Source organism: Uloborus diversus, chromosome 3 (genome assembly GCF_026930045.1).
Source record: "Uloborus diversus isolate 005 chromosome 3, Udiv.v.3.1, whole genome shotgun sequence".
Lineage (NCBI taxonomy): Eukaryota > Metazoa > Arthropoda > Arachnida > Araneae > Uloboridae > Uloborus > Uloborus diversus.
In genome coordinates this window covers 142,581,074-142,593,641 of record NC_072733.1, presented here as the reverse complement: position 1 = coordinate 142,593,641, position 12,568 = coordinate 142,581,074, and the positions used below count along the sequence as shown (strand labels likewise).

Below are 12,568 nucleotides of genomic sequence, written 5' to 3'. Positions count from 1 at the left end.
AAATGAAGAAAACAAAAAAGTTTTTTGATTGTCCTTCCTCATAAATAGTATGGAATAAGCTGTAAATTTCAGAAATTAGTGTACTTACGATGTAAAATAAATTTATAGATTTTTGTGAAAGTATCACTTACATTCAAGAGGAAATATGCATTTCTTTCAAAAAAATCAATTTTGTTTGCATATTTTTGGCTTACCAAGCTTTCTGTACACTTGATAGCATGCAAGAAATTTACTATACTAAGATTTGAAATGTAGGCAAAGCCGAACTCATTTAAATTCTTGCTGAAAAATTCTTAGAACAACCTTATTTTTTGTACTAAATTTCATGATTTATACTCATACATAGGTATGTAGATGTTCATGAAAATATGGCAGAAAACTGCATCAATAAATATTGCATGATACATGACTAACTGTTATTTCATTTTCAGTACTTAGGATCAACTTTGGTGAAAGAATTACATGGTCTGGAATCAACACGAAATTCTATTCAGAAGCTTAAATCTTCAACTAAAGACATTGCAAAAATTCCAGATATATTGCTATCCATTTCTTATTCAGGTGTAAAATTCATAGATAATAAAACTCGGGTATGTATCCTTATTCATAAAGTGACCCAAGAAAAGGTGATAGTGTTGAATATATATTGTTCAAAATTTTCTGTCTCATTTGTGTTATTTAAACCAAGATTCCTCCGCCCTTAGAAACATCTTCATTATTTGTCATTACTAGGGCTTGAGGGGGCAGTGCAATACCTTTTGGTGGTGGTACCTTTAAGATTACACAATACAAAATAAATAAAACCAATAAAAATCCTGCCTAGTTAAATGTTTTCTCTTTCTTAGTTTAAATGGGGGGGAGGGGTGTATCTCATTGTTGTTACCACTTTTGTATGATTTCTTCGAAGAAAAAGGAAAAAATATTGAAGAACAATGATTCTTTTTTTAAATAGTTTTTTCTATATGCGTGGCATAGTCATCTATCGAAGCTTATATGATGTCATCTTCGCCAACTCAACCAACTCCTTACTTTTCCACGTAAATTTCTCAGAAGGTTTTGAGAGTTGGCAACAGGAGTACTTATTTATTTATTTTATTTATTTTTTTTTTGACTTCTTTGTTGCAGGTGGGGTGTTAGGTATTGACAGGGATGCATTTTAGGTTTCTTTACATTATCCATTCTCTTTGTTTGAGCATTCCCGCACTAGCTTAAAACTCTATTTTGACACAGTTCTCACTGTACACTGTATTGTTTATTGAACCTTTTAAAGTGTTTTAGTTCTACCATAGTGAATTTTGAAACTTTTTTGTGAATTGGATTTTATCATTACTGATATTCTGGATGTTCCTGGTTGCACTTTTAAAAGCTCTAAAACTATGAATGCGGAATAAATAATTTTAAATTTCTGAAAAAGTCTTCCAAGTTTTTTTTTCTCAAGAAAATGACTGATGTACTTTTATGTATGAATTCTGTTTGAATATTTTTTCTTGTTTGAATTATCCTTCTCTCTTAGTGGTTTTCAAGAGGTTTTGGGCCCAGCAGTTGGTCATAACCGAAAGATGTAGCTATCACATCCTATTTGAAAATATTTCAATTTTTGAAAGATTAATACACGAAATTCCCATATTGACCTGTACAAATTGGAGTATGTGGAAGAGCAATATCCTCATACACTCTGGGAGTTAGTCAAAAGAAATGATATTTTTATATGTAACAAGAAATAGGTTTAAACATTTAATATGTAATCAGAGATGCCACGCCTTAGGGAAAACCTGAAAGATAGGGAAAATACAAAAAATTAAAAGAATATCAGAAATACTGGGAATTTCGAAAATTTCCTTAGGAACCTAGAGAATGCAAGGATATTTGCAGTTCCCTCTTTGCTATCCTTTTTTTTTTTTTGGTCCAAAAATTGCCATTCACTATAATAATACTATTACACACCAAATCATCTCAAAGATCAAAGCTACAAATCTAGAAACAAAATAATGCCATTTGTTACTATGAAACTAAGGTAGTTGAACAGTCTCTTTTACTCATGCTCAGAACGTGCATAAGTCCAGTTAGAAATTCTCTTGAAAAATTTAAGACTGAATGCAACGAACCGCTTCATTCCTTTTTAAATGAAAAAACCAGCTTTTGTGACTTTCATTATAACATTTTTAAAGTTAAAAGAACATTTAGCTTTTTGAGTTGGGGAAGTTGTGTCACATGACAATGCAGCTGTGGAAAATGGTTGTCTCTTCTACATATTTTATATGTAGTAGTATTATAAAAGAAGGGTCTTTTACTTTTCTTTAAAATATAAACATTCAGTCACCGTTCTATTGTTTCAGTTTTAGCGAGTTCTTTCCTTCCTGTTGTTTTTATTAATTTTTCTGTGATAACATTATCAGAGTAATATGAGAAATTCCACATCAAATCAATAAAAAAATAAGTTTTTGACCTCACAATTTCCGATTTTTACGACATTTGGTGTGAGGGACACATATGACAAGATAAGTAATCCTGCCAAGTTTTAGAATTCTATTTTAAAACATTTACAAAATACAGAACTGTTTAAAAACTGAAAAAGTTCAAAAAAGAAAAGTTGTAACATACAAATGACTGTAAAGTCTATTCTAATTATAGTGGAATAAAAATTCAAAAACCATTGTAAAGCTAACGAATAGAGCTTTCTATTGATGTAAAACATGACTTCCCCATGATAGGTTTAAGTTTCAAGGTCGTTTACCATAACTTTTGACCTTGAATATTGCAAAACACTCTTAGAATTGCTTCAAAAATATATATTTTATAGCTCTTACACTGTTCTTCCACTGTACCAAAACTTAGGCTGGGATGGAAATGGCAAGACACTGCAAAAAAAATCAGGAACGTTCACATGTTTCACATTGTGGAATTCCAATGTCGGGTCAGTCACATTCTTGACCTCACCATTTCCAATTTTAATGAACTTTCCTGTTAAGGACACACATCACAAGATAAGTAATCCTGCCAATTTTTAGAATTCTACTTCAAAATTTTACTAAATACAGGGCTGTTAAAAACTTAAAAAGTGCGAAAGAAACGGAAAGTTATGACATGCAAATGACTGTAACTTCTAACCTAATTATGGTAGAATAAAAATTCGAAAAACATTATAAAGTTAAAGAATAGAGTTCTATTGATATAAAACATGGCTTTCTCATGACAGATTTAAGTTTCAAGATCATTCACCGTGCCCTTGAATATCTCAAAACACACCCCCCTAGAATTTCTTTAAAAATATACATATTATAGCTCAAACTCTAGTCTTCTAAAACTTAGGCCGGGACCACAATGTCAAGCTACTGCAGAAAAAATCAGGAATGTTTACATTTTTATTAATGTTTGGACAGAATTTCTAACATTGGTTGTTAAACAAAACTCGGACATTATACAGGAAGTGTTGTCATAGGCTAAAACTTGCAGTTTTTTATTTCCAAGATTTGTTGCTAATTACAGATAAAAATTATGGTTATCAAAAAAAAGTTCTGTCATATTCTAGCTCTAATTTAAGAAGCCTGTTGCTTTGTCAAAATGTGCATATCTCATGCCCAAAAAATTAAAACAATATGGACAAAACATCTAATGAAAATTAGTAAACATTCCTGATTTTTTTGCAGTACCTTGCCAAAGCGATCCCAGCCTATGTTTTGGTGTAGTGGAAGAATAGTGTTGGAGCTGTAAAAAATATTTTTTCCTATAAATTCTAAGGGGGTGTGTTTTGAGATATTGAAAGGGGGTCAAAAGTCATGGCGAATGACCTTGAAACTTAAACCTGTGATGAGAAACTCATGTTTTATATAAATAAAAAGCCCTATTATTTAGCTTTGCAATGGTTTTGAATTTTTATTCTACTATGATTAAGAGAGAAGTTATAGTCATTTGCATGTCGCAACTTTCCCTTTTTTGCCCTTTTTACGTTTTTTAACAGCCCTGTATTTTCAAAAATATTTGAAGTAGAATTCTAAAAATTGGCAGTTATTTCTTGTCTTGTCATATGCCTCCTTCACGCCAAATTTCATTAAAATCAGAAATGGTAAGATTAAGATGGTGACAGACCTGACATATGGAATTCCACAATGAAACATGAACGTTCGTGATTTTTTTGCAGTGTCTTGCCATTTCGATCGCAGCCTAAGTTTTGGTGTAGTGGAAGAATGGTGGTAGAGCAATAAAATATATTTTTTTGAAGAAGGCATGTTTTGAGGTATTAAAGGTCAAAAGTCCTGGCGAATGACCTTGAGACTTAAGCCTGTTGTGAGAGCATCATGTTTTATATCAGTAGAAAGCTCTATTCTTTAGCTTTACAATGATTTTTGAATTTTTATTCTACTATAGTTAGGAGAGAAGTTAACAATCATTTGCATGTTACAACTTTTCATTTTTTTGGCACTTTTCCATTTTTTAACACCCCTGTATTTTGTAAAACTTTTAAAGTAGAACTCTAAAAATTGGTAGTTTTACTTATCTTGTCATATGTGTCCCTCACACCAAATGTCGTTAAAATCGAAAGTGGTGAGGTCAAGAAGGTGATTGATCTGACATGATCTGACATGCACAAACACTCTTTGAAGCCCAGTGGCTCAATGATAGCGCTTTGTGCTTCCACGCCACAGGCCTGAGTTTGATTCCCAGGTTGGGCATAGTCGACTGGGCCGTTCACCCCTTCAGTGGGTCAATTAAAATGAGTACCAAGTGTGCTTGAGAACTAAACCCTGTGGGTTCTGCGTTAGGCTGACCACCTAACCGGAAAATCTGCCTTGCACCCCAGAGCCCTTGGTCAGGAAAACTGAGATTTTCAGAGTAGGCCTTGGCCATCATGGGCTGTTGCGCCACTGGGTTTGATTTAGTTTTGAACACTGTTTGGGTGTTTTGAAAGATTATTTTTATTATTTGCCCAAGTTTCTCTTGGACAACATAATTTTGCATGCTATTCAGTTGATTTGCCCATGGTTGTTTTTTTTTTTTTAGTTTACTGTGTTTTTCGTCAATATCTTTAGCTTTCTTATAAATTGTCAATTCAAAAACTATGGCGAACTACTTCCAATGTTAATATAATTAGGTTATGTAATGAAGCTGTAGCTAAATACTAACATGAATTAATGAATACATTAATTCAGTCATTTTTGACTGCAAATTTGAGTTTATGTAATTGATTTGAACACAAAATTATTCATCAAAAGTGTACTTATTTTTGTACACAATATGACCAAAAAGGGAAACCTAAAGTGAATAATAACAGCTTGATGATTTCACACTAACAGTTGTTTTTTAAATATACCACCAAATATATCAGTATCAAGTTCTGATGATCCGTTGTATTATCATGTACCTTGATCTTCAGTGATAACTATTGTCTGAAACCAACAAAATGTTTAATAATATAATTAACATATTGCCAAACAGTAAAATATTTTACTGTTTATATGAATTCATTTGTCCTTCATTCCCTAACTTTTTTGTATCATAGATGGTTATTGTAATGAAGTCTTTGATTTTAACAGTTTAAAAAACAGCAAATAGCTTTCATATTACATCAATGGTAGTAAGATTTAGTACATTTCTTGAAATCATGCATTTTCTAACATGAGTTTAATTACATCTATTTCCTTATTTTTTAGCAACTTGTTTGTGAACATGAAATTAGGAATATTCATTGTGCTTGTCAAGATGCTGATGATTTGCATCATTTTGCATACATAACAAAAGAACACCAGACTCACAATCATTATTGTCATGTGTTCTCATCCTATACTGTGGTATGATTTTTAACATTTGTGTCTCTTGTAAATGCAGTGTGACTTTTCATTTTATAGCAAAAAGCTATCTTTTTAATGCTATATATATATATATATATATATATATATATATATATATATATATATATATATATATATATATATATATATATTTATATATATATATATATATATATAATAAAAGTGAAAAAAAAGTGTGTAAAATATTGAAAAGACCACACCAAAAGCCCATAGATGTGTAACGCAGCAAAACTAAAAAACCAAGTAAATATAAAATAAGCAAGCCAAATTCCAAATATTAAACAAATTATATAAAAATAATGATGATAAAAAGGAAAATTGCAAATAGCTATTAAATAGGAAAAGACAAAGTATGAATCCAGAGATCATCAACCGTGGAGGATTCATTAAATATGGTCAAAAGTCGAAATTTTTTTAACTATGTACTAAAAGAGAATGTTTAAGCTCCAGTACATGTAATATAGAGTAAAATTGGGCAAATGCACCACATGCTAAACTATAAACAATAAACAAGAGCTCAAACCTAAAACTAAAAGCAAGGGGTTTCGCCTCAACTAATTAGGAAAACAAGTTCTGATAATTAGTCATCCACGAGACAGTACCTGCCAATAACAAAATTATCTTACCTTGAGATCCATTTATAAAAAACCATTCCGATGTTCAACATGACAGAATTCTTTCCAGTTATTGATGTAAAAGTAAAAAACAAATCCATATCCAAAGAGATCACTCCAGAAACATGCCAGTCGTCCGTTTCCCACGTGTAAAATTCATCCACCCCGGTGATCCACAAAAAATGGTTTGTCACGGTTGTATCATACATTTACACAGTTAAACGGTTTCAAAAGAAGCGAAATGCTCATCGAAGGCTATACTTATGCAAATGTATTAAAAAATATACTTTTTAATAATAACTTCCCTAAAAATCTGGTTGAAAACATTTGCCTTTGATGAGCATTTCGTTTCTTTTGAAACCGTTTAACTGTGTAAATGTATGATACAACCGTGACAATAGTATTATTTCGAGTGCTCGTATATGAATACACGCCTCTATTCTTTTGAGTTGTTAAAAATGCATCAAATATTGAACATATTGAAGTTATGTAGTATATACATCAGATTTCTTTCCTTCATTTAATAGATATGTCAATTTTTATATTTGCTTTTGTTAAGGAAACATCCAAAGATCATATAATTCAGGCACCAAGATTGTATACTATTGAGCCTTTGGAATAAAAAAAAAGCATCTTTCTTTGCTGTCTGATATGCACACAAAATTCAAAAATTTTTCGAAAAACTGGATGAGTATTTGCTATGGTTTAGTGAATTTATAGGTGCTTCCAATAGAATATTTCAGCAAGACACTGCATATATGCACTCTTCTCATTGTACTAAAGATTGGCTTACATCTCAGAATATCACTGTGTTGAACTCGCTAACACTCGGGTCAGATCTCAATCTGATAGAGAACATCTGGGAATCCTCTCACGTGACTTCTACAAGAATGGAAGGCACTGTTATTCAGTGCAAGAGCTAAAATCAGGGATTAAGAAACCTGGGGCAGATTTGCTCCCAAAACCTTCCATAATCTCATATTTTCAATTGAAAACCATATATTCCATCTCGTCAGGGGCAATTTAAACACCCCATCCAGACTAAAAGATTTTTATGTTTTGACATATAAATATTTTGTTTTTGTGTATAAACTTTTGCAACATCAAAAAAAAAAAAAAATTCTGATTTTCATTTCAATTATTTTTTCAAAACATCAGATACATATATATAATTATACTGTCCAGCAGCAGAAATTTAAAAGCATTTTGTTGAATGGTTCCCCCCCCCCCCTTTTTTTCACTTATTTGCATTGTGCTTAAACTTTTTCAGGGCTCGTAGTCCTCCTTTATCTCCTATATTTTCACAACTTCTCAGATATTCTCCTATATTTCCTATACTTTTTTACTAACTCCTATATTTTTTTCACTGCTTACAGGTTCAAATTGTATATAACAGCTATATTTTCTTAGAAAACATAAAAATTTTTCAATATTTAAAGACATTTGCAATCCATGTTATTTTTTCTTTAAAAAAAAAAAAAAAATCTAGTTACATGCATTTATATACATGTGTATACAAGTATGTACACATTAACTGATAGTTATGGATGTTGACTTAAGAATGCTGTTACAGTGAGCGCCCCGCAATTGAATCGGTCACATTAATGAATCAATTTCTCAAAAACAGAATGAAATCCAGCTTTAATTTTAAAAAATTGCCGGATAGTTGAATCAAACACACTGATAAATGAATCAAGCGTATGTGACTGAGCATTCCCCCATTACAAACATGTGATGCATTAGCACAAACATGTGATACATTAATGCAGTTTTTTCTTTGCTTTTGTTTAGCAAAATGAGTTTTTTTTTCTGTAAGTGTTGCACCTTTAATGAGTGTTTTCATGGAAAAAAATCCAACGAAACCAGTTAGACCGAGAGAGACATGGAGTAGACGGGACTTCGATGCTCTCAGCTTTCTCATCATTAGTGTTAAAATTGAAACAATGAGGTACCAATGCCGAGGACTATAGGTAGATTTATGATATTGAAAAAAAGAGGGTCTAAATTAATTATTACCTATTTTTAGCAATCATTAAGAGATGCATTTTTCAAAGCGCATTACGAAAAATCCGAGTTTTGTAATTGCTTTTCTATACTGTTTTATGATAAAATTCTTTAAATAATCTGAGAATGGATATTTTGATGATCAGTATTCTTCTAAGGATATCTTGTTTAACTAAAAGCTAAATAAAATTATCTTAAAATAGTTTAAACAAACATGATTCATATAAACAGTGGTCACTGAAATAGGACTTTCTGGTGATTTTTCAAATGTGCTCCGACGGCTTACTTTCTTGTTTGAGTGTTTCACTAATTCCTGTGTGTATGAAAATTCATTTCCTCTCACATTTGTTACTCTTCACATTGCTTTGACTTCATACAATATAGAATCGTATTGATGATGGCATTTTTTTTTTGTTTGTTTTTTTTCCGTGCACATGCTCTAAACATACTAAATCTTATACTTTTTTCAAAATTCCTACATATTTTTCTACTGAACTCCTTTATTTTTCCTTTCAAACTCCTATATATTGATTTTCACTTGCTGTGAGCCCTGCTTTTGTAATGCACTGTATTGTGTTGGAGTGTTTCAAGAAGCTGAATAATGACTTCAATTAATGTCCTGGCAGTTTATCTCATTTGATCTTAATCCGACAGAGCACATGTGCGCTCTCATAGAAATGCAACTCAGATATCAAACTCCACCATGTTAGAATATCTCAACTTTCCAGGACCTCCACCAGTCATACAGCACAACCTATTTCTGGTCATCTACCTAGAACTTGTAGCATCCATTGTGATGCAGCAATTGTATGATTTTAGGCTTCAGGTCTCTATTTCTGTTGGGAAAAACTGAAAATTTGTTATGAGCCCTGCCATTTCCTTTTATTTTATTTCTTAAATGTATTTCTTGACAGTACTAAGCAAAGTGATTTTGTTAGCGCTGGGAAAACCAGCCTCCACAATTTACTACTACTAGACCTAAAAGTGACTTTCAATATCATTTTCTTTGTTTTCATTTAAAAATGTTAAATTAATAATTATATAGTATACAATCAGTCAAGGTATCTTTGAACCAGTCTGAATCTTCTGCTCTTTATGATTTTAAAATGTATTATAACATAAAGAACATGAAGTGGTGCAAAGTTACCCAGATTGGTTCAAAGATACCCTGAAGGACCATATTTACATTCTTTCAAGCATTTAAATGCACATGCTTTAAATGATACAGCATATTTTTTTCTCTTCAATACAGGATCTGGCATCTGAAATTATATTGACTCTTGGTCAAGCTTTTGAAGTTGCTTATCAAATAGCAATGAAAGAAAAGGCTGAAAGGACTTGGAATTCGGATTCCAAGAATTCCCAAGTTGCCAAAGATTTGTCATGACAAACTGCATTTTAAAATGCATTAGGGCTCTTTACAATGTTTCACTTTACAATGTTTTTGCAATGTGGCCTTAAACTAGCCTTGTTAAATTTTTATAATTTTAAAAGAATACTCCATTGCATTTTTATCCTTCAAAATTTAAAAAATTCCTTATACTGCATGTAAAAGATAAGTTTTTCATTATTTTAATGAAAGACTTGTGAGAAAAGAAGCAATAAGTTTTAAGACCACTGAAGCTTTAAACAAGTTATAGGGAGTCCACAAACTTAAGTGTTTAAAAAAAAACACTTATAATGCGGTTATAATTTGTTAAATTTGTTAGTGTTGCTATTTCTTTTGCTATGAATTCTATTGTTATTTTAGCTGTTTCAATTTTTATTTTTAATTATCATACCTCTCATTGGTATCAGCATTGTCAAACTCTGATTTTAAAATTGATCTTAGATGGTTGAACGTGAAAATTGATCTGATGATTGTTGCAGTACCCAAGCATAAATTTTATGCTTGCCTAAAAATTCTATTAAAGATGGCTAAACCAGGATCTTCTAAAAACCTAACTATTTAATTTCACATTTCATCTCACATTGACATGCCACTCAGTCCATGCTATATTTTATAATTTTCTCTTATTTTGAAGGTGATGCATATTGTACCAAACTAATTTCTCTGAATTTACACAAAGTACTCTTACTTGTCTTGTGTATCCCTTTTGCAGTATCTACAAATTTATATTAATTATCTTACTTTTATATAAACTGCAAACTGACCTAATGTAAATCGAGTTTATAGTTTTATTGCTGCATCAATTCATCTGACATTGATTTTGCTTCCTTCCCGTAATGTTGGCTGGTGTCATCTGTATTAGATTTGAAAGTAGAGATGAGTTATGGAAAAAATTTTTATGGATCTTATGAGCTAAATTTAAGATTTAAGGTACATGACATTCTATGTTGTATCAAATTCTTTTGAAAAACCTATATGCTTCAATAGCAACGAAGTAGAGAATACAGAGAGAAACATGTTAGGCCTTGTCAGGAACCAGATTCAATCACATATTTTCTTTCTATTTGATCAAATATGTGTACTCCATATTTGCAGGGTATGTACACACCTGGAAAGTTGTGGATTTCAAATGTGATCAAATTTTGTCGTGATAAGTCATGAATTTCGGCAAAATATTCTCAAAAAGCATGAAAACTGACACTTGGTTATGGGTTTTGAGTAAAAGAACGTACATTCTTACCAAATTTTAGATTAGGCATAAAATGTACTCATTTTAGCTGTTTTTTTTTTTGCATTTCTAATGTTTTGCACAAATTTGTTACTGATGTTTTGCACATATAAAAATCCAATTGCATCCTTTTCTATAGAACTTGCTTGATTTTGTTTACTATTTGATTATTTCCCTTGAACTTTAGTAATTCCGTGTTTACAATTATATTGAACCCTTCCTACTTTTTGTATTGTGTAGTTTAAGACTTGCACTTTCATCATTTTGCCACACCTTTGTGAAGATTTTAATGCATTTGCATTGAAGTCTATTCAAGCCAATACCACTTAAAAATATTATCATTAATTTTCATCAGTGTTTATCTTAAATTTATGAAGTTTTCAGAAAATGAAATTGATCCAAAATGTTTATTAGAGACGTTTAGAATAGCAATAGAATCATTTTGTTCATCAAAGTGATACAATAAATTATGGATTTTTTTTTTCTTTTTTTTAAGTGGGGAAAATGTAGTGAATTACTCAGATTTGGAACTTTTTTCATTATTCGTCCAACTTATTTCCTTTCCAAAAAGTTTGGCGAACAAAAAGATAAGTTAATAATTAAATACCCGTTGACTTACTAGCAACAAAATAACAAGCCACCTGAAAGCAACATTTTTTGAATGACAGTTTCAAGATATAAATCTTTTTATACCCTGCTAACATTTCATTCATGGGCTGCAATAGTGGCACAGCTCAAAAAACACCCGTTTTGGACAAAGAACAGGTGTAAATATGAAAATACGCATTCTTTTCAGCAGATATATAAGCACAACTCATAATTCAATATTATACCATAAGATGGCAGAAGTAAAATGCATTTCTTATGCATTTCCCTCAGCAATGAAAACTTTAAACTCGGTTATCTCAAAATACGATTTTTTGAGTTGTGCCGCTATTGCAGCCCATGAGTGATTTCAATAGTATTGAATAACATAAGCTAGTTTGATGTATACTAGCTTTGATTGACTTTTTATTTTTACTCTTTCAATATATTTATTTATTTGATTTATTTATTTTGATAATTTTAGTAATTTATATAAATTATTTTTAGTTGCATTCTTTAAATGAAACCTGCTATGGCTTAAAAGGAGAAGCTTTTAATTGTTTGTTGTTAATATAAATTATACATTTTTGAAAAATCTTCTAAAATTGAAACAAAAAGAAAAAGAACTGGCTTAATTCATTGATGTTCACCAGTAGTTTTAAATAGTCTGTCCAGTAAATATGCAAAATGAAGCCAAAAGAAATTAATTTTTCAAAATTAAGTCCACATCAAGTTTGTCTCCTTCAAAATTTTCTCCATTCATTGTATGCACCTATCCCATCTCCTTTTCCACTCTTTAAAAATCACCTTTGGAAGTCCTCAGCCTTTAAGCTCTTTAGTTGTCGCGTCGTTTCTCACTTTATTGAGTCCAAATCTTTCCAGTATGTCCCCTCATCACATTTTTGCACTTCGTTAATAGGAGATAGTCGCAGGGTGCCAG

General features: G+C 31.1%; 1 protein-coding gene across 1 annotated transcript in view; it reads left to right on the top strand.

Moving 5' to 3' along the window:
* The window catches only part of LOC129218970 (ankyrin repeat and sterile alpha motif domain-containing protein 1B-like), a 101,158-nt gene extending 91,346 nt beyond the window's left edge, over nt 1–9,812 (top strand). Inside the window, exons 13-15 of the mRNA XM_054853289.1 lie at nt 432–590; nt 5,649–5,786; nt 9,678–9,812. Coding sequence (XP_054709264.1) covers nt 432–590; nt 5,649–5,786; nt 9,678–9,812 — 432 coding nt within the window. The remainder of the gene's footprint in view (nt 1–431; nt 591–5,648; nt 5,787–9,677) is intronic.
* Nucleotides 9,813–12,568: the final 2,756 nt, after the last annotated feature.